Genomic DNA, 21,930 nt, shown 5'->3' on the forward strand with positions numbered 1-21,930 from the left:
CAATTAAAGGAAACACTCTGAGCAGACGCAGATCAAGTTCAAACTTATTAAAATAGATTTTATTTATCTTAGACTTATCTTCCACAGAAACATTACAATAATTCCCATCGTCCAAAAAGGAAGACGTATCACGTGACTGATAACGGTTTGCAGTGTTTGCCTCCCGCAATCCGATAATTCAACGTTCATCGGAGGCCATCAGAGCTTCAATCCCCGATCCCGAACGCGTTTGGGATATCGCAGTTCGTCGGGCATCAGACCGGAATATCTCATCGCCATGTCCAATAATGACTCGGGTCCGCCGGCTAAGCGGCAGAAGAATGCCTCGAATATTCCACCGTCGTTCCGCGATGCCAAACGCAAAGACATTGACAACTGGGAAACCAATCGTATGCTTACATCTGGTGTCGCGCAAAGGAGAGACTATGGCAACGACTTCAGGCCCGAAGATGAAGAAGCGACTCGAGTTCATCTGCTGGTCCACGACCTCCGACCACCGTTCCTCGATGGCCGCACCATCTTCACAAAGCAACTAGAGCCGATATCAGCTATTCGAGACCCTCAAAGCGACATGGCCGTCTTTAGTCGGAAGGGAAGCAAAGTTGTTCGCGACCGCCGGCAGCAACGTGAGCGACAAAAGCAGGCCCAGGAGGCTACAAACATGGCCGGTACAGCTTTGGGTAACCTGATGGGAGTCAAGGAGGACGAAGGCGATAGCGCTGTGGCTGCGCCTGTGGAGGATGTTTATAAAAGTGGTGGTAATAAGTTCTCCAAACACTTGAAAAAAGAGGAAGGTGGTGCTAGCGCGTTCAGCAAGAGCAAGACTTTGCGCGAGCAAAGAGAGTTCCTCCCTGCTTTTGCGGTGCGCGAGGACTTGTTGAGAGTCATTCGGGATAACCAAGTCGTCGTGGTTGTCGGTGAGACTGGCTCGGGAAAGACAACCCAGTTGACCCAGTTCCTACACGAAGATGGTTACTCAAAGTTTGGCATGATTGGCTGTACACAGCCTCGACGTGTTGCTGCCATGAGTGTCGCAAAGCGTGTTAGCGAGGAGATGGAGGTAGATCTCGGCGATGAGGTTGGTTACGCGATTCGTTTCGAAGATTGCACCAGTAGTAAGACTATGATTAAGTGTGAGTGCCGCTCTGTAAAGGATCCCCAGTACGTGCGCTGTTACTAATAAGGTATACAGATATGACGGATGGTGTTTTATTGCGAGAGTCTCTCGTTCAAACCGATCTTGATAAATACTCTTGCATCATCATGGACGAGGCGCACGAGAGAGCTTTGAATACCGACGTCTTGATGGGTCTTCTCAAAAAGGTTCTCGCTCGCCGACGGGACCTCAAGCTGATCGTTACCTCGGCCACTATGAACTCGGACCGCTTCTCACGTTTCTATGGCGGTGCCCCCGAATTCATCATCCCCGGAAGAACATTCCCAGTCGATCTTCACTTCTCGCGTACCCCTTGTGAGGATTATGTCGATAGTGCGGTCAAGCAGGTCTTGGCCATTCACGTCTCGCAAGGTGCCGGCGACATTCTTGTTTTCATGACCGGACAAGAGGATATTGAGGCTACTTGCGACTTGGTTGACGAACGATTGAAATTGCTTAATGATCCACCAAAGCTTAGCATTCTGCCGATTTACAGTCAGATGCCAGCTGAGCAGCAAGCAAAAATCTTTGAAAGGGCAGACGCTGGCGTGCGCAAGGTTATCGTTGCCACGAATATTGCCGAAACCAGTTTGACAGTGGACGGTATCATGTACGTTGTGGATGCAGGCTACTCTAAACTCAAGGTGTACAACCCGCGCATGGGTATGGACACGCTTCAAATCACGCCAATCTCCCAGGCCAATGCGAACCAGCGATCAGGTCGGGCTGGACGAACCGGTCCTGGAAAGGCTTATCGACTGTACACCGAGCCTGCCTATAAGAATGAGCTCTATATACAAACAATTCCCGAGATTCAACGAACGAGTCTTGCGAACACAGTGCTCTTACTGAAGTCGTTAGGGGTCAAGGATCTTCTCGATTTCGATTTCATGGATCCTCCACCCCAGGAGACCATTAGCACATCTCTTTTCGAGCTTTGGTCCTTAGGAGCACTTGACAATCTAGGTGAACTCACTCATCTAGGTCGCCAAATGACGCCATTCCCTATGGATCCCCCTCTGGCCAAACTGCTCATCATGGCATCAGAAGAATACGGATGCAGTGAAGAAATGCTCACTATCGTTTCTATGCTCTCCGTCCCCAACGTCTTCTATCGACCAAAGGAACGACAAGAAGAATCCGATTCCGCCCGCGAAAAATTCTTCGTTCCCGAATCGGATCACTTAACCCTTCTCCACGTCTACACTCAATGGAAGTCCAACGGATTTTCAGACGCGTGGTGCACCAGGCACTTCCTCCACGCGAAGACTCTGCGCCGCGCCAAGGAAGTTCGCGACCAGCTTCACGACATCATGACCGTTCAAAAAATGAGCCTCGTTAGCTGCGGAACAGACTGGGACCTTATCCGCAAATGTATCTGCTCTGGCTTCTACCACCAAGCCGCACGCGTCAAGGGTATTGGCGAGTTCATCAACCTTCGCACCAGCGTTACCATGGCCCTGCACCCTACCAGTGCCCTGTATGGCCTGGGCTACGTTCCCGAGTATGTCGTGTATCACGAGCTCATTCTGACCGCTAAGGAGTACATGTCTACCGTGACAGCTGTAGACCCTCATGTAAGTTTTGTTTGAATCATTTTCAATCACCCTTATCTAGAGAACCTATCTAACTTGTATCACAGTGGCTCGCTGAACTCGGTGGCGTCTTCTACTCCGTAAAGGAGAAGGGATACTCACAGCGTGAACGCCGGGTGACAGAGCTAGAATTCAACAAGCGCATGGAAATCGAATCCCAGATGGCAGTGGATCGTGAACGCGCCGCAGCAGATAAAATCCGCGAAGAAGAGCGTAGCGATCCCAAGCGACGCATTAAGGAATTTGAAGCTGGCGGTGGATCTGCCGTCCGCAGACCCGTTATCAAGGGCAGCAAAAAGATTGGCGGAGTGACTGCCTCGTCTTCTTCTCGGCCGGGTGCAAATGGTGGCGGCAGTGGAGGCAGTGTGGTCAAGAAACCTGTCATTCCGCGACGCCCGGGACGTCAGTTCTAATCACCTTTTGTTGGATAGTGCGGCTTCTATATACTATTACATCATGTAAAATACCCAGATGTTAGATGGATAAACTGGATGCGATGGACCTCGGGATGAGATAATCTAGCAACCAAAATAAAGATACCCTTCACATACTAACTAGTACAATACGCTACTTCAATTCCGGGTAAACTTGAATAATGCTAAGTTTTCAGCAATCTCGCTCCGATATTTTATACAATGAAACCATGATCATTCAAACTGAAATGCCAAGTCAAGCGGACCGGATAGATGACTCGGACTCGGATAGATATCAACATCCCTAGGATTGGACGAATCTCGTCCACTTTCTAACGGTCCTGCCAGAAAAGCAAGGGCCTCGAGCTCATAAAGAACAAAGACCAAATCACCATCTCTCTAAACGGACCAGCGCCAGAACTAACAAGAGACTAGCGATGAAAATGCCCTCCCTCGGCATCATCGACGCGCCTAATCAATCAATGACAGATAAATACCTGTCGGCACGCCGTTGCCCTTGCTTGACTTTGGGCCTTTGTGAAACCGGAACGGGCGCGCTTAATTGATGAAGTTGATGCAGAAGAAGTGTAGAATCAGACTTCCGAAGATGAAATCGGCGAATGCTCTGTTGAAAGAATATCGTTAGTTACGGCTATTAAAGCAAAGCAAAGCAAAGTGAAATGAAATGAAATGAAGCGAAGCAAGGCAAGGCAACCAATATTTGCAATTGCAATTGCTCTGGTCCAAAGGAAAGATGTATAGCATAAATGGGTAGGTGGGGTGTATACGAACCTCTCATGCGAAATACCCGTCCCCTGCTCGCTGTCCTCGGTTGACGCAGTCTTCCCCTTGGAATTAGACTTGGCATCAGTGGAACCAGAGCCACTTGTCTGCATGCGCAGACTGGCAGTCAGAACGAATTGGCCAACAGCAGCACTGAAACCGCTGAGGAAGGCATTGAAGGGCTAGAGTATAGAGTGTTAGTATATGGAACTAGATTCGGGCTCAAATCTGATCCAATTCGATGCCTTCCATGGAGGATCAATTTCCTCTGCAATGGAAGATGATCCCGGATTTGAAAGGTAGAAGGGGACGGGGAGGGGGAAGGGGACTGGGCGTACGTAGTTGCCGGCCAGAACACAGTACAAGAACTGCAGACCACCGACTAGAACGAGGAAGACCATGAAAGCGTCCAGGAGGAGTGTGCGCTGCGATGTAGTAGCGGTGTACTGGTGCCAGACATGAACGGCGATTTCAGCGGGCGAGGCATTTGTTTTCAGGGTCGTTGGGCCGGAAGAGAGTGGTGTTGGTGTCGAGGGTGTTGCCGCGGAGGTGGTTGAGGCCGCGTGTCGTTTAGCAGGCATGGTGGTGGGCAATTGATGGGGGTTTTGTGGGGAAGATTGGAATTTCTTTTCTATGAGTTTCGGCGTGGCCGTTTTGAGATTTCCGAGTTTGACTGGGTCGTCTGTGAGAAGGTGGTAGTGGGCAATGGCGTGGGGATGGGGTTCCAGTTGATGCCAGCTGGGAGCTTCGTTATCGGTGTCGGTCACGTGGTTGATAGTACAATGTATGGATTCCCCACAGCTGAGTGGGAACAAAGTATGATCTTACTGGACAAATTGGGTAAATTGATTTCTGGTTATATCTTTCAAAGCTATCCAAAAGCACACCTTGAAAACAGCGTAAATCTTTGTATGGAGAGAGGAGTATCTAAAACATTGAGTGGAAGTATAAGAGAAAGGGAGAGAGGCCCAATCCAAAAAGAACCCATAACACCATAATCATCTTATCGTAAGAGCCCATTGTGAGCGCCAAATGGAAAGAATCCCAATCAATATGAACCTATTTGGCCAAACAAGAGCCAACCTTGCATAGAAATCCCAAGTGTAAAACGCCAACCCGGTCAAGATCTATGAAAACCATTCTGTAACATTAATACCCTGCGCTGGAACCGATCCATTTTCATTCTCGACATCCATCTGGAAGTCCCGCATTACCTGGTCCCATTCTTCCCAGCTAAGCGGGGCTGGTTCGGGTATAGTTTCTTGGGTGATGAATGGGTTGTTGATATTGTTATTGTTGCTCGGCGGTGTATTAAAGTTGATGCCAGTTGGGAGGGTAGAAAGTGACATTGGGGCAGGAGCCGGGGCCAGAGTCGGATTTTGGGGAGGAGGGTTATCAAGCATAGTTGGAGCGAGAAGATTTGTATCTCCAAATATGTTTTGCACTGCCTCCCACGGACCCTGGGAGAGATCGATATCCAAGGGGTTGGGATTGGAGTCAGAAACAGGTCCCTGGACGGGCAAGGGCGACAGTGCCGGCGAATCAGTCGGCATGTGGATATGGGGGAGGGCGTGATGATGTGCGGCTGCAAATTCAACCGTCGAGTGTTTATATGGGATAGGGTTCGGGCCGAATTTTGATCGAAGCTCCGCTTGCTGCTTGGCTCTGCTTGCTGCGGCTCGTTTCATCAATGCGGCGAGCGGGCGCCAGAGCATGCCCTTTTTGTGCGTCGCTTGAGACTTCCAGTCACTGTATAGCGCGCTGATGGCATTCCAGGCTCTATCAGTAACGGGGCAGATTGGGCGGACGCAAACTTCCGATAGAACGAATGCGACGCCATGCCATTGCATGTTGGTGCGGAAGAGCCAACCCCATTTCGCTGTCTTCGGGTCTATTTCAAGGAGACGGCCAAACTCGAGGACTTCGATTGCGGTGAGGAATAGACTTTGACGTGTTGCTTGAGAGACAGTAGTGACACGGTCTTTTCGGGTCATTGGGTGGTGCACGACTAGCCACAGCTTTGCTAGGATTAGACGTCCCACAGTTGCGGCTGCCCAATGAATCGGGATGTTCATATCACAGTGCTTGATATATCGCTCCTCAACTCGGCTGCTGATGATTTGGATCATGCGTTCGCAGTTTTCGATGGACGGGCCGGAATTTCCCATGCTGAACCGAGTGCCTGGGCAACTGTAGTTTGCTCGGCGTAGTGCGCATGTAATCTCGCCACGAATCAAACAAAATGTGACATCTGTGCATCCCTCCCTTTCCGTGGGGGTCTCGGTCATCTCTGGGGAAATGTCGTCGTCGTTGACGTTCAACGGCAGGCGGGTATCATACATGTTTTCATGAATCTGTGAATCGGTCCCATGGTCCTCGGAGGCGCGAATATCTAGAAGACAGATATGCCACCACAAACGTCGACGCATCTCCGTCTCAAAGGGCCGAAGGGCAAAGTTGGTACCGTCGCGATGCAAACCAAGGCCCTGGGCAAGACGGATAATGATCGCGGTCATGGACCAAACGAATTTAGAATCATCCTCTCTGCGCACACAGATCAGAAAGAGGACCGCCGCCTGCAGAAGTCCGAGGCTTTGGGTGTTAAGAAGATTTGCTCTGGCCAACGACTGTTCCACGGCGAAACGATATCGCTTAACAGCGCTGCTGCGCTCCTCGCCAAATCGCAAGAGACACTCCTCAGGCGACAAGCTGACGATGGCGGACAGGTATATGGAGAAGACAAGAGCTTCGGAATTTTTGTCGAGGGCATCAGGGTTCTGGGCCGCCTCGATCAAAAGATTCCTGGTACTCGGGGTGTGCAGAATACAGACCAAAGGAGCTACATTCTCTTTATAGACATCCCAGAATATCGAGATCTTCTGGAAAGGCGGGTGAAACTCTCGCATGGATTGAGATAGGGCGTAGAAACCGAAAAGAAAGCCATCGTGTGAGCCTGAATGCGATGATTCCGGGGAATCTTTGGAGGGTGTGTCTTCTTCGTCAGAGGAGGAGTGGTCGAGGATGTCCTGGAGCTCTTCAATCTGGGATGTGCGTCAGCATGGTTACACAGACACAAATTAGTCACAAATAGGTTGGAGGATGAGTATATACCTCGTCTCCGAGACTCGCCCACAGGCGATTGCTCACATATCGACTTTTCCCTTCCTCAATAACCAACCGCCCAAATTCATTTTCAAACTTCCTTGTGGCAGGCTTCTTTGGATCGGCATCCTCAAACGGACAGCCTCCATTTTGAGGCTTCTTCTCTGCATCTGAAGATGTTGGCACCGAGGGCGCGGGAGCGGTTTCCGAAGATATGGAAGGGATAGTCGCCGGCGTAGGCTGAGTCGGCGAAATGCTGGAGGTCGAACCACCCCCACTCTCGCCGTTCTTCCCACTCAGATGCTCGATGACGCCCTCCAACCTCCGCAGGCGTGAGAGAAGCTCCGCATCGGGTGGACGCTTGGACTTCCGCGGGGCTCGGCCCGGTGGAGGAAAGATACAGTCGATACCGGCTTTAGTGCAATTGGAGCACGGCGTACGCTTGTTGCAACGGACTTTACGGCGGCGACAGGTGACACAGCTCCGTGAGCTGTCCGAGAGTGGACGCGGGGCGGTGGCGGAGACAGGCAGTGCGGTCGGAGAATTATCGCTGGTGGGGGATGGATGCACCCCCTCCGGAGACGCTGAATGGTAGGACATGGCTGGCACACATTCTTCCCGGTCGGGATGGACTTTGAAGTTGATGGTGGGACAAGAATGAGGTCAGAAAGGAACTGATTTCCTCCTTAGGGGCCAAACCACGTGCGAGACTCGGAGTGAAGGTTCGTATTCGTGAGTGAGTCAGCCTGGATTACTAGGCTGGGAAAGTTTTTTCCGTCTCGGATTGATCACCAATCACCGAACTCCGAAAGTTTGAATATAAGGGAAACTTGGAACTTGAGTAGTCCAAAGTAGAAAAGAGGGAGTATTTTCGAAACAGCATCCACGTCAGGATTTTGCTAGTGCAGCCACAAAAACAAATAGAGCAAAGAAAATAGAAATTCTAGGGCAAGTTGAAGAGAGACACAGATCATCAAGTAAATTGACACAGAAAAATCCTCATATAACTATGAATATATACAGAAGAAGATAATTGGTACAGTAGATTCAAGTTCCAGTCCAAACGTATGTCCAAACGCATGTCCAAACGTAAGCCAACGCCGTGTATATGCAGAAAAGAGATCATCGGAAATTTCCTAGGATCGGTTCACCCAAGGTACAGATATAAACATAGGGCGCAAGATATGACGAGTATGCTCGGATATTAACAAAGAACAAGGGCGTATAGTCGCATTTCAAATGCTCATGCGTATTGTCGAATTCCAAGGGAGCGGATGGACTTCGGCTTGCCGCCGCCCAAGGCTCGGGGGAGGAAGCGCTTCGCTTGCTTCTTCACCTGGTCCCAAATCTTGGTTTCGCCGTTAAAGTGGTGGCTAAGGAGAGTTAGCACAAAAGTGATCCAGAAAATAAAATGACCCTAGGGAACTGGGGAGAGGGGAACGCACTCATGGAAGTCTGCGTTAGTAAGTGACTTGGCGCCGTATTCATCCTTCAGCAGCTCAACATAAGCATAGGGAATCTTGGCGGGAACATCTTCAAAATAGCTTTCGCGCAGGGGCCAGATCTGGTCCTGCTGATAGGTGTGATGATCCTTACACATCAGCCACCCTGACTCCTTGGTCTCATCCTTGCGCACGGCGGTGATATCGATAAAAAGACCGGAGGACATGTCGATCCAGCGGGCGTCGATGACGTTCAGTCTGTCGCGGTAGTCCTTGACGGCGTAGTGTTGATTGATCTCCAGTAAGTATTTGCGGCCCTCCGCCTCCCCGTCAGGAATCTCGAAGTGGTGCTCCGTCATGTTGTAGTAATCCGCCAAGAAATGGATTGTCGGTTCGGAGATTTGGACGTCCAGGTCATTGTCCCATGGGAAGATCTGTTCAGAAGTCTGGTCAGCGCGTGGTTCAAGGCCCGCGTTCCTGGTCGTGGGAACGCTCTTACCTTTTGGTTCCACCACCAAGCAAGCAGAGTTCCGTGCATGATCCATGTTTCGGCACCGATGGATTCCATCGTCTTCAAGTATGTTTGAATTAAGGCGGACAGGTATGGAATGACCTTTTCTTCGGGCAGTTGCTTATCGGCGAATCTGGCGGGACGTTAGCGATAAGCAGAGGAATATTGGTACCCGGGGCTAGGGAGGGTAGGGTCGGGTTGAGACGAAATCAACATACCGGCCGTCATAATGATAGTGGAAGCTAGAAAGAAAATCAGAGGTTAGTATCTTCGACCAGTTTTTCGTGCAATTTCCGGGTAATTCCAGGTGGAAGGATCCCAACGTACTTGGATTCAGCTGGAAGAAAAACATTGTTAGTCTATGAAGATGACTTCTAGAGTTGAGGATCGGCCGCGCGGCCCCTGCCAAGATGAGGCGGCCCCCGGGGTGTAGATTTAAGCACTTACTGAAGTATTTGGCGGTGGGGATCTCATTCACATTCTTGTATTCTTTGACGATCTTCTCGCGCACATCGGTGAACTTGGTGGGGATCTCACTGCTGTCAGGGGTGATATCGGGGCTTGGGTTCTCAGTCTCGACGGCCTCGATCGGGGCAGTGGCAGTGCTACTGGCGGGGAGAGCGACAGCAGAGGCCAGGCCAACGAGCCCCAGCAGGGCCGGGGTCATGAATCGCATCGTTATATCGGGTTGGTGAAGTATAGCAGTAGTCGCATGCTCCGGTATATAGAGTCGCCGTCCAGTCCGGGGTGAGCGTGGGCGGAATTGGGGTGTCCAAGAATTTTCAAGTTTTGTCGGGCGCGTATGAAAGGGGGTAGGGCTGAGCGAGCGGAAGTGCCTGGATACGATTCACCAGGGGCACACGGAGAGCGGAGGAGATGAAAATGGGAGGAAGACAAGGAAGAGAAGATCGGTCGTTCAGGAGAGAGAGAACACGAGAGGAGAGGAGAGGGATTAGGGTTGAATGGGCGGAGAAAGACTTTAGCCATCGCATGTGGCCAGTTTCCCCTTTGAGAGTGGAGTTGCGGGTCCCAGCGGGATGATTGAAGATCGATGATTCACGAGTCGATATGATACGAAGTAACCTTACGGTATAGAAAATAGTCTAGATATGAGTAAACTAATACTTAGTGATATTTAATTACTCAAATATACAAATAGACCACATCCATCTCCCATAATGAGAGAATCTCCTCTCTGATCTATTTTCGTATTCGCAAAATGAATGCGAAGCCATCTCAGCCCCACCCGCATCGGGCAGCGTGTACGAGTCTTGGCGATGACTGGGGGTCTGGAAACCACTCGATTTAGCTCATATAGCCTTTTAAAGAGGTAGAACTATATCAAATTCTCTGCTAAGCATCGCCCCAGATCCAGTCCATCCTCAAACTCGAACTTGATGGTCAACTAACAGCACACCCTGTGCAGCCGGGGACTTCCCCTTCTCACGCCTGGGCAGTCCTTGGCCCCCAAATGAGGATTACGAGTATGCCTAGCCCCGCTCGGCACGCCTAAGAATATCGTTACCTCCGCATACGAGATAATATACGAAGTATGTACTAGGTTGATTCGCACCATCTATGAAAGAAGTCATTTCTCGATATCTGACGTCATAAACATACTTGTATCAATTATTACCTACTTCGGCCGTATTATTAAATTAACGACAGCTTGGTGGCATTCATTAGAGTCAGAACTAGTATATACTAGCAATCTCATATACATCAATGAGCGGGAGTTGCTGGCAGTTGCTAGTAACTAGTAACATCTTCTCATACTTCACGGGAACTCTAAAAATGGCTATTTCCGAGATTAGATTTATATCGGACGAAATCCAACGGCCCCCATTGCCAAGCATTGGGCCGCTGGGAAGTACTATTATGTATACAAGCAACGTTTAGCTCAGTGCATCCAGCCACTGGCATTCAACCCCACACCTCTCCAAACTTTATCTACTACTTCAGTCTTGCCTCCAACAGAGCAGGCTGATCTGCTAGCGACTGTGCCTTGCGATCACATCCATCCGGCAACCAAACCTGCACCAGTTTTAACCCACTAGCATCAAGAAGTGACCGCCACTGATCTTCCGTCCGCTCAAGCGACGCAAACGACCCCATCATCTGCATATCCGAGATCACAGAAGGCAACAGAGCCCCAGAATCAGGAAGTAAAGTTTCACTAATCAACAACACCGAGTCGGACCCCATGGCCTCACGAACACGACTTAGAATCGAGACTGCCTGTTTATCCGGCCAATCGTGCAAGACAGTTCGCATAAAGTAAGCCCTTGCACCGTGCACCGGCTGTGTCTCGAAAAAGTCATACTCCTGCGTCTTGATGCCAGTTGAAAGAAGATCCTTGCTCTTCCGAGCACCCTCAATGACACTGGGGAGATCTTGCAGAATTAGTTGACCAGGTAGAAAAGTGGGAAATCTAGAATGAAACTTCATCAGATCTTCGCCCTGACCCCCGCCAATATCTACAAGTAAAGTCTCGGAATCATTCGAGTTGGATAGTCGCTCAGCGACCGGGAAGAATTCAAACCAGTCACGGCCCCGACGACGAAAGGACATGGACATGACTGTGTCAAAGGCACGTCCATAGTAAGGAGTTGAGCCCAAGAAATCAAAATAATGGGCCTCAGTCCCCAAAGCAAATTGAAACGGCCCATTAAATCCATCGTTTGGATCTTTCCAGCCATTGGAGTGGAAATATTCAGGTAACCTAGACAGAACGGTCGTGAAATGCGTACTAGAATAGATTCGGAGTCTGTTAGTTGTGGGACTCCTCTTGCCCTCGTCTTTTTTTTAACGAGTATCTTCAAATCTTGTCTTGGCCGAGGTCTGGTCTGGTCTGGAATGGAACAAGAGTTTACCTGTGGATCACCGCCGCAGAAAAGGGCGAACTAGACACCAAAGCCGCGGCCAATGGAGTCGAGACGAAGTGGTCCCGATCCACCTCAATTACCACGTCCATGGCGGCCAGAAATCGTATGATCCTCCCTACACGGAAAATAAAGTATTTAGTACATACGTAAATTGCCTTGCCTTGCCTTGCCTTGCCTATGGCGCCGGTGGTGAGGTGAGCCTAACTTACGAATCAACAACGGGTCTGCATGAGACAACGCTTCACATATCGCCGAAACATCGAATGATCGATCTGGAACACAACTTGAAGATCCGGCCGAAGCAGGACCGTCACCGACCTGTGCGTCTATCGCGTCAAAGAGCTTCAAATCGACGCCCAGACGAAGGGCCATCAGCTGGTGGGCCTATGTATATCGAAAAAGTCAAAATTAGTTCACCAAAAGTCAAAGTCAAAGCCAAAGGTCAAATGCAGTAGGTGACTACTGCATGCTGCATACTACAACGGGTAGGTAGTGTAGTTTAAAAAAAAAAAAAAACTGGAATTAAAGAACGGGCAGGGGATGCGGTTCGCGTCTTGGCCGCATCCACCTCTCCCCACCGGCATACCGAAAATACGAGGCGTGCCGTAGTGTCGGCGGGTGACTCTAGGCTGCGCTGTAACCGATCACATGCTTGCAACAGTTGTCGGCGATCGGTTTGGTCGAGGGCCGAGCGATTGAGGGTCTCGGTCGTGGCGTTCAGGGTCTGGAGCAGAGAGGGGACGTGGGGCATTTTGGGAGACAGTGAGTGCTAGAAGTATTTTGGTTTGGTTTAATTTTTAAATTGATTCTACGCTGATTATATAGTTGATAGAGGGCGAAAAGAACGAATATCCCGACCCAGTGCCTTCGGACATTCGGGGTATGGGATGGAGATGATCTCCGGTGGTGGGGTTGGTGTCGGTGGGAAGAGCGAATATGCCGACGGGCGTGGCTAGGGTGAAGCCACGGATGAGATGAGGCTGAAGGAAGACGGGAGGAGTGTAGTAGGAGTATAAGGTTGAGGCTTGAGGGAGTGAATAGGTATATATGGTGTGGTGTCGGTGGGAAGAGCAACGGTAAACTCTGTACTAAGTACGAGTGCCCCAGGCACTCGCCAGCATCATGATCACCAGTGATCAACGGCTTAGTACTTCTTGAATGCTACTCAATGTCACAGAGTTCAAGTTGAATGCTGATCCCCCCCGGACTCCGCGGACATCGGGCTAGGCAGTTGACTGCGAGATGGTGGAACTGGTGGAACTCGTGGAACTCTCGGCACCGCCAACCGACTCGCAAGGCCCCCCCGATTTGGGCAGTCGGTCGTAGCCGTCGCATCTTTTTCTGCACTGAGTGGAGAGTCGATCCCGTTACTGATAATATTTCCAATTGATTCGTCAGGTTTAACTTTAGGGTTCCCCTTCCTATTCCCCTCGACTAGAACGTTTTGGTCTCCCCCGTGGCTGTTCCTCCCTAATTCAGCCCACCGTTGAATTCTATCCAGCAGAGTTACCACTACAGTGACACTACAGTGCCACTTCAGTGCCACTTCAGTGCCACTTCAACCCACTACAGCCCACTACAGCCCACTACAGCCCACTACAGCCCGCTTCACTGCCACAGATCTTGGTTCCCCTGGGCATACACCTTCACTAGAACCCACCGGAACCTCATCCTCGCTAAGCCCCTAAGCCCCTAAGCCCCGGACCCCAGTGACAGCTGTGGAGTGCCAACGCCAACCTTGCTAGGCGACATCATTGTCGTTCGACCTCTTACCTAACACCTTCTCCTCTGTGATTCATATTCTGCTCGTTTTAAGCTTCGGCCCTCATGCTCGCTCGCATCCGCACATGATAGTGGCCAAGCCCGAACCGAACCCCTGCTCTGCGCCTTTTTCTCTCTTTTCCTTCTTCGTCTATTAGACTTTTGATTTTCCTTTTCAGGAGGGCTCCATTGTTTTTTTTCCCTCTTTACCTTTTTGGCCCTTCGCTGCTCGCCGCCATTCGATTCGATCGGCACTGTCCTGAGTCCTGACTCTTCTCTCTGGCCTGCACGCAAAAAAGAAAGTGTAGAATCTACTCCGTATGTGCAAATTCGTCGTATCGATCTCCTCTTCCGCCCCCAACAAACCGGCTTGTTCTCGTGCTTGTGATTGCCATTGTGCTTGTCCACCTTCTGCCTGGACTGTGGCCTCATCCATGCTCGCCAGACCTCCACGCGCATTCGTGATGAAACGAGTTCCAATCCAATAACACACACCCCCCTGGTTTTGCGTTTTGGCTCTCTCTATCCCTCTCTCTCTCTCTCTTTCTCTCTCTCCCTCTCTAATTCACCACACACACTCGGTGCTATCTTTCTCGATTATTTTCGGGGCGGGCTTTGAATATATCCCGTGGTCCGTGATTCGTGATCCGTGATTGACTCGGTGTCGTTTGAGTGGGTGCATTTGCCTATTCTCTTTCATCGCTCTGGAGTGTGAACATGTCAGAGGCTTCCTCCACTCCAGGCGAACCACACAATACAGGCCAACCGGCAACACCGGCGCAGCTGAACCGATCCTGCGAATCCTGTAGAAGTCTCAAGGTTCGCTGTCTCCCCAGCCCATCCACGCCGAACCAGTGCCAGCGATGTGCGAAAGGCAAAAAGACCTGTGTCTTCGTGGCCCCTCAGCGACGTCGGCCTCGTAAGCGGACCGACTCGCGAGTTGCACAGTTGGAGAAAGAAATGCGCATGATGCGTTCCCTGCTAAAGGATCGGATCCGTGAAGAGAGCGAACCGGAGTCCCCCGAAGGTAGCGAGGGTTCCCGAGAAATCGACGACGACGAGATGGATTTTCAAGACACCCTTGGTTCCATCGCTGAAGGGTCGGTCAGTAGTACTACCGCTGAGCATTTGATCAACTACTCGCCCGATTTCGCCAGTACGGCACACCCCGGAATGCACGGCAGCGGCGCGCTGTCTGCCCCGCCATCTTTCGTCGGTCTGCAAGGGGAGTTTTCGCCCGAGATCAGTAAACCACCGATGGAGGACGTTGTCGATCGTGGGATTATCTCGATGGACGATTCGGAGCATCTGGTGGCGTTCTTTATTCATGAGCTGTCGTCGTTCTTCCCGCTCGTCGTGTTTCCCGCTGTCACGACCGCGGCACAGTTGCGACAATCGAAGCCAATCTTGTTCCTCTCCGTGATCGCAGCGGCGTCGATTTCCGTCGATGCGGGACTGGCGAGCGTTCTCAATCGTGAGATGATCCGTCTCTATGCGGAGCAGTTCTTTATCGAGGGCGAAAAGTCGCTGGAACTGGTGCAGGCACTGCTAGTCATGATCGTCTTCTATTACCCACCCGGGTCGCCATTGAAGTTGCAGTTCTATCAGTATACTCATATTGCATCGACGATGGCGTTGGAGATCGGATTGGCCACCAAGCGACGAGTTTCGAAAAAGAAATCCGATCGGAAAAGTAGCAAGCATGAGCCGCATGACGAACATCTGGCGGAACAGGCGAGAGCGGTCCTTGGCTGTTATCATCTAAGCTCAACGTAAGTATTCAGAGCCTTCGAAGCAGTAGAAGAAGGATCTCCCTGACTGACTTGAGCATACAGCGTCGCTATGAAGACCCGTCGACCCAATCTGCTTCAATTCAACGATTGGATGGCCGAGTGCATAAATCAGCTGGAGCGATCACCGCACCGAACAGACCAGCACCTGGCCATTTGGTTCGAACTTCAGAGAATAACCGACGAAGCCATGTCTTCTTTTGGTTTGGACGACACGAGCGCTTCCTCGCCTCTAACCGAGTCCCGCGTCCAGGCTGTGCTGCGGTGGTTCGATAAACGGATGGAAGCGTGGAAGAAGAGTACTCCCAATGACATGTTGACTGGTAAGGATCGATCAAACGCCACAGACAGACAGCCAGACAGACAGACGGAACTTGGCTGACATCTTCCTCTCCAGTACCGATGATTCTCGAATACCGCTCCGCCGTTCTCGCCATGTACGAATTAGGCGTGGGAGAGGGCTACCGAGACCCAGACGCCATCAAACGCCGATATTTCACCCTCCCACCACTGGAAGAAGACAGCGCGAATTCGACCCTTCCTCCCCTGAGCGCGATCCGAATCGACATCAACGTGAAATGGATGAATGCAGCACAGGAGATGCTTGACGCCGTATTGACCTGCAGCACGGACACGATGCGTAGGATGCCGAACATAATGTACACGCGATTCGGCATGGCGGTGACGTCGTTACTGAAGATCCATTTCTCTGTGCGCACCGGGGCACTGGGGCATATCGTTACGCCGGACGCCGTAAACGCTGGGTACTATCTTGATGCGATGGCGAATAAACTGGGCGAGGCGAGCGGAGGCGGGAAATACAAGATTCCGACAAGATGGTACCAGGTTGTGGCTGTTAAGGGACGGGACTGGTTAGAGCGGTTGGAGAATCGATATACCGTGGCCGACGAGGCTGGAGTCGGAGCTGGGCCTGGAATGGTATCTGTATCTGTACCCGAGAGTCCGTCAACGGCCACTGAACCAATGCCGGCTTCACGGCTACCAGGCTCGCAGGAACAGGCCGGACATATGGATCAGGTCCCACCCGGAGCGGTAGATTCGTTCTCCGTCCCACCTGGTGTGGCCCACATGCCGCCGGGTATGGAGGGCATGCGTGATGGATACGTCGCTATGAGTAATGCGGGCATGTGGCCGATGGATGGAGGCCAGGGACATGGACATGGACACGGACACGGGCATGGCCATGGGCATGGGCATAATCAGTTCTACCACTCTATGGGGGGTGGATACCATCAGCAGCATTCGCCCTCACATCCGCAGGCGACGATGCCACCGCAATTTGCGTATGACCCGCAGAGACTCGCTCCGCAGGGCGGAGGGATTCCTGGGACTGGCATGGAGTTGGATGGATGGCTTCCGGATGGGAGCATTTTTGGGATGCCGCCTTTGCCGGAGTTTTGATGGGTTCAGTCTGTCTTGGCTAGATGTCAAGGCTGAGTCTCACTTCGCGCATACCACTCTTCATTGCGGAGGGTTTCACTGTTTCACTGTATGTCAGTGGTTGTCCTCGGAAGAGAACCTGGCATGGTTGGTTCTGCATATATCTCATTAGCATATTGTATAAACAAGCATGGTACACGAAATGGAAGGATGGAAAATAAAGGGAAGGATGAACATATAACATGAAGGACGAAATGAACAAAATACAAGTCAATCTCACTTACAAGGAAAAGAGCCAGCGAGCGAGAGAGATGGGTAGAAAGCTCATGAGTAGAACCCGAATGTAGCGATGTGATCAGCCAGTAAAGAAAGAAATAGAAGTATACTCCGAACCCCAAGGCATAGCTTCAGAAAAGAGAAGCTTGGAGAGAGAGAAAAAAAAAACGAAAAGAAAAGAGAGGGAAAAAAAAGCAAAGAAAAAAAAAAAGACACCGAAGATCCGGCAGCAGAAAAAAAGCCGTCAAGAATGTTGAGCAGCAGAAGCCAAGGGAACAGAGCTAACAGACCCAAAAAATCAGCATCAAGCATTTACCCCATTGAAACATGAATGCGGAACCCCAGCTCTCGAACGGTCCGGTGCAGGGATGGCGTCAGTTGAATGACGGAGCGATAAAAGAATCCGAAGTCCAGCGTCGGGTTGATCGTCGTCCGACAGGAGTGGAGGAAGGGAAGAGAGGGTCACAGCTGGTGGTCACCGTCGCACTTAGGCTAAAGGCTTTAGCTCAGCCTTTACTCCGTACCCAGTGGTCCAGGAGTCCAGGAGTCCGGGTGTAGGCGCAGTCGCAGGCAGTTTGAGTTCTTTGTTTAAGTTCTTGGCGGGTGGAATGGTCTGCCTTGGGTTAGTTGGAGTTAGTTGGAGTGGTAATTAATGTCACTTGATTGAGTTATACTCCGTATACTCCGTATGCTCCGGATGCTGGAAGTATGCAAGGACTCCGTACTCTGTCTGTACTACTTTGTACTTTGGACTCTGTTGGAATAGTTGGTAGGTCGGAATAAAGATAAAGTACTGAACGCCGGCGATCGCATCGGTAGTACTAACAGCACACGGGCGAGTAGTTATACTCAATTAGGATATGGTGGGCTCTGACAAATGATCATGTAAGGAGGAGTAGCATGCTTGAGGTGCGGAGTTTATCCGATGCCACGGAGGAGATTGCCTAGAAGGTGTACCATGGCCGGGAGAGTATGGAAAGGGAAAGAGTGTTCCGGTGGGAGTCTACCACAGATGATCACAGTAGTACTCCGTGCTACTCGTACTCCTAGTACTACCACCACGGACTACCACGGATTTACTACGGACTACGGAGTATTGCACATTATCATCGAAATCCCCGTATCCGTGACTTGAAGTGTCCGTCCTCCGTCCTCCGGGCGCATTCTGAACCGAAATCTGAAATAAATTTTAAATGCCTTGAGGGGCCGCACTATGTGGAGCCGGAGAATCATCGATGTATCTCGGCGAATCTCTTCTTATACTTCCGTTCAACCTCGTGTCGAGTCTGTAAATTCATATTTGTGTATTCCATACTCCGTGCCCATACTGTTTATGGTACTGTAGCTTAAGTACATTTCATCCCGTCGTGATACGATACAAATTATGCATGGATAATAACCAAGGAGATCCTCCTCCTCCTTCCTTTCTCCGAGTTTTCTTCCTGTCCCACCCGAATAGTGAAATACTACATAATATGTACGCCATTTCCCTCTCAGATACTTTAGTCCTAGAAAGGCAAATGCAGAAATTAAGAATACGAAGAACGAAAAACGAAAAAACACCAAGGAAAGTAAGGGCCGGACAGAAGATTCGCAGAATCTCGCCCCTGCTAATACCTTACTTAAATTGAGAATGCTTCAAGCGCATCCATAAATCCAGCGATCGCTCCGATCCCCGCTAAGCCCCGAGTCGCGTTCCGAGTTAAATTCCGCTGCCTGTCTCGCTCCCGAGGATCCTCGCGCCGACCATCTTCACGTGAGGATCTATGATGGTGGCCATGCGTTGGAGATCGCTGTCCCGAGCGAGGCGGGGAGGGTCGGAAATTAGACTCGGGCGATGAAGTGGAGAGACCGTATGCGGATTTATGGTGTCGTGGTTGGAGCATGTTATTGTTGTATGGTTGAGGTCGGCCATAAAAGTCATATTGACTCGAACCCGGGGGTGTCCCCCGTGGTGATGGGATTGGTAATCCGTTCGACTGGTTGGGTTGATTGCTGTTGGGTATGGAGCGCGGGGCGCTGTTATATTCTTGGCTCGGGTGAGAGCGATATGCTTGCTGGAAGGGCTGTGATAGGGATGATTGTTGAGGATGTCCCGGGATATAGTTCGGGATGGACTGGCTTTGTACATGTGGCGGGCCCTGGGGACGAGATGAGGGTGGGCCTGGAGGAGGCGGTGGTGGTGGTGGTGGGAAGCTACTGCTGGAGTATGCAGCTGTTCGGCCGTCAGGGAACTGGCTAGGTGGGTACCGTGAGGAAACACTGTTGGAGTGCTTCCGGCCGTCACTGAAAGTTACGTTCTTCGGAGGTTGCTTTGTACCGTTATTCCTTTGCTCGGCTTCATCACTCGAGGTGCTGAATCGTTGACTTGTTGGGCTAACTGGACTAGCCGGTTTGGATTCACGTCGAATAGGCTCATCAGATTCAGAGTCGCTATCTACGTGGGCCTGGTAATTCGAGTAACGGTTGCGAAGTTGCGCAGCATGAGCCCGGGCTTCCTGCGAATGAGGCTTTCGCCAGTCATCGGTCGTCCCCTCCAGGTAGTAGCCACGATTTTCCTCGTCGAAGTTCAACTCCTCCAAGTCGCCATCTTTGTCTGACGAGACGAAGGCTCGAGGGGCGATGGGCCTGCCAGAATCGAGATCAGGATCATGTAGTTTCGATGGATCTAATGACGGTACCCATGCCCGTAGAAGACAGTTCATAGCTTTTTCCGAAAGGTGAACCATATCCTTTGGCGACCGTTCTAGATCCTTCAGTCCAACTTCGCTGTCGCCCAAAGTCACCATGTGTAACTTGGTAGGATCATTCCCTTTAGTGGCTGCAACCAGTGGTTTTAGAGCCGACAGAGTATTGGAATAGTTGAAGTGAATCTTTTGACTTGTCGGATCGTTTGCCGCCTCGGATGCTTCATGTTCGACCATATCCCAAAGACGATCAAGACGCTTGACAGACCAATACCTGACGATAATCATATTCTGGGCTTCTGCCTTTTCCTGGGCAATAAGGTCCTCAGTTCCTAGTACGGGAGAGCTAGCGTTTGAGTTATTCTTGCCCTGCGTGAGCATGTTCCCCAGTTGCAGAATCCGATGTAGGACGATGAGACTCAGTTTCAAAGAATCCAGTTGCGCAAGAAGGTAGGTGACATGTTGCTTTCTGAAACACCATCTTAGCCGCTCCTGTACCGGGATTCTTCTCAGGTCATCGTCCGTGTCGGTTCCTTGTAGTTTGTCGAGCATGCGCTCGATCTCCACAAAGACTATCTGACCCTGACCCGCGATCTCCCAGGCCTTTTCTGTGGCCTCGACGGAGCGGTCCAAGTCGCTGGCTTCCAAAGCCTGACCAAGGTGTTTTAATGTCAAAGCAAATAGTGAAATGCCTTTGGCGATGCTGTGAATTTCGATACGAGACTGCGCCAACTGGCAGGCCGCGGCATTTAAAAGTAGCGAGAGGCGGAAGCCCGCCCCGGCGATGCGGACGATAGATGCCTCTGAGCCTGAGTAAAAGTCAACGAGTTAGCCTATGGGATGGAAGAGGAGGAAAGAGAGTGAGGGTAGGAGAGAGTGAGTGAGTACCTGATGCCATGATCATGACCGGGAAATGTATCAAGAATACAAACAGGACGAGAAGGAGGGAGAAAGATCAAAAGAGATCAAGTCAATAGCGTTAAAAAGACACAAGAGAAAGAACGGAGATGATTCATCAACATGGCGAAAGCCGTCAATTTGCGTGACAAAGTTCGGGCTAGTTGCCACAGGAGGAAAAGAGCAGGCTGATACTTTTATGAAATGATGAGCATTGCTGATTTCCCCCACCTTTTTCACGGGGGCCTCAGAGCCGCAAGTCTCCTGCACATCACTTGACACACAGCATCGCCCGTCAGCGCCGTCCGAGAGCCCTGGGCAGTCTTCATGACGCCATGCATTGGCCTGAACAAGGTCAACACAGCCGATCTTCTGCTTAGCCCCGCGCTAGCGCGGATGTAGGGTCTGCGATTCCCCGTCGCATCGTGACTTTTGATTCGCACGCCCGAGTCAACGGTACTCGGCACTGCCTCGATCAAACAAAGAGGACTTTCACCCGGGCGTGTGAACTGTGATCTGCATGACGTTCCTCGGGCCGCCGTGTCTCGTATTCTTTATCAAGGTCTTTTGCATGCAAGGCGTGCAATGGGGATTGGTTGGTAGGGTCCAGTTGAGGGGGAGGCTCGGCAGAAAGAAGGTGAGGGGAAGCCCTGGGGAATGAAAGTATATCTTAATAATCACCGATTGGATACGAGATGATTTGTATCGGGTCCGAGTCATATTTAGCCCGGGTAGTCAGTCATCTTGAGGGTCTGTTTATCTCTTGCGGTGAGATTATACAAAAGGTAAGCAAGACTCGCCTCTAATGATACTAAATACTCTGTATTGATGGCCCCCAAGATTCTACTTTGAACGTACTAGTACTCTCTTTACTAACTATAACTAGTAGTTCTTCTTCATACACACCGCACTCCGTACCACACTAAGTTACTAACACTTTAAACCTATGTTATACGACCTCCGACTCGGGGCCCCGGCATTTCTCTTTTTGTCTTTTGTTTCTTCCCACGGCAATTTTTGTAAGGTACATAACCTCATATTCAATCAATCGTCGAATAAATTCTTTTTTACATCATTTTCAGACATCCAGACAGGCTGTAGACCATAATAAGGCGGTTCCTAAAAGGGAAAGTGACGGTGCTATTCCGAGATATTGTCGTCATGTCACACTGGCAGTACATAGTATTTATGTATGGGATCAGCAGAAGTTTACAGGTAAAGTTGAAAGCCA

The 21,930-nt window shown here is 50.7% G+C and overlaps 7 protein-coding genes across 7 annotated transcripts; 2 read left to right on the forward strand and 5 right to left on the reverse strand.

Annotated features, from left to right (window-relative positions):
• Nucleotides 1-277: 277 nt before the first annotated feature.
• On the forward strand, nt 278-3,164 carry N7481_001051 (putative mRNA splicing factor RNA helicase (Prp16); the record flags this gene model as incomplete). The annotated part of the gene is made up of 3 exons (XM_057260270.1): nt 278-1,133; nt 1,193-2,733; nt 2,799-3,164. 3 exons carry the CDS (start codon nt 278-280, stop codon nt 3,162-3,164), a joined length of 2,763 nt encoding a protein of 920 aa, XP_057128102.1.
• Nucleotides 3,165-3,722: 558 nt separating this feature from the next.
• On the reverse strand, nt 3,723-4,528 carry N7481_001052 (putative oligosaccharyl transferase subunit Dad1; the record flags this gene model as incomplete). The annotated part of the gene is made up of 3 exons (XM_057260271.1): nt 3,723-3,789; nt 3,957-4,129; nt 4,286-4,528. 3 exons carry the CDS (start codon nt 4,526-4,528, stop codon nt 3,723-3,725), a joined length of 483 nt encoding a protein of 160 aa, XP_057128103.1.
• Nucleotides 4,529-5,074: 546 nt separating this feature from the next.
• N7481_001053 (putative C6 transcription factor) lies at nt 5,075-7,649 on the reverse strand (the record flags this gene model as incomplete). Its single annotated transcript, XM_057260272.1, has 2 exons — nt 5,075-6,988; nt 7,059-7,649. The coding sequence occupies 2 exons, from the start codon at nt 7,647-7,649 to the stop codon at nt 5,075-5,077; spliced, it is 2,505 nt and encodes an 834-aa protein (XP_057128104.1).
• Nucleotides 7,650-8,292: 643 nt separating this feature from the next.
• N7481_001054 (uncharacterized protein) lies at nt 8,293-9,678 on the reverse strand (the record flags this gene model as incomplete). The annotated part of the gene is made up of 6 exons (XM_057260273.1): nt 8,293-8,422; nt 8,495-8,925; nt 8,991-9,135; nt 9,221-9,244; nt 9,330-9,339; nt 9,450-9,678. 6 exons carry the CDS (start codon nt 9,676-9,678, stop codon nt 8,293-8,295), a joined length of 969 nt encoding a protein of 322 aa, XP_057128105.1.
• Nucleotides 9,679-10,955: 1,277 nt separating this feature from the next.
• Nucleotides 10,956-12,638, reverse strand: N7481_001055 (uncharacterized protein; the record flags this gene model as incomplete). The annotated part of the gene is made up of 4 exons (XM_057260274.1): nt 10,956-11,751; nt 11,876-12,002; nt 12,097-12,271; nt 12,474-12,638. 4 exons carry the CDS (start codon nt 12,636-12,638, stop codon nt 10,956-10,958), a joined length of 1,263 nt encoding a protein of 420 aa, XP_057128106.1.
• Nucleotides 12,639-14,365: 1,727 nt separating this feature from the next.
• On the forward strand, nt 14,366-16,860 carry N7481_001056 (uncharacterized protein; the record flags this gene model as incomplete). Its single annotated transcript, XM_057260275.1, has 3 exons — nt 14,366-15,420; nt 15,484-15,761; nt 15,836-16,860. The coding sequence occupies 3 exons, from the start codon at nt 14,366-14,368 to the stop codon at nt 16,858-16,860; spliced, it is 2,358 nt and encodes a 785-aa protein (XP_057128107.1).
• A 1,877-nt stretch (nt 16,861-18,737) lies between these two features.
• Nucleotides 18,738-20,700, reverse strand: N7481_001057 (uncharacterized protein; the record flags this gene model as incomplete). Its single annotated transcript, XM_057260276.1, has 2 exons — nt 18,738-20,611; nt 20,691-20,700. The coding sequence occupies 2 exons, from the start codon at nt 20,698-20,700 to the stop codon at nt 18,738-18,740; spliced, it is 1,884 nt and encodes a 627-aa protein (XP_057128108.1).
• Nucleotides 20,701-21,930: the final 1,230 nt, after the last annotated feature.

The sequence above is a fragment of the Penicillium waksmanii genome (genome assembly GCF_028829765.1).
Source record: "Penicillium waksmanii strain IBT 27052 chromosome Unknown utg000001l:1.0-4852451.0:1.0-4856178.0, whole genome shotgun sequence".
Taxonomy (NCBI): domain Eukaryota; kingdom Fungi; phylum Ascomycota; class Eurotiomycetes; order Eurotiales; family Aspergillaceae; genus Penicillium; species Penicillium waksmanii.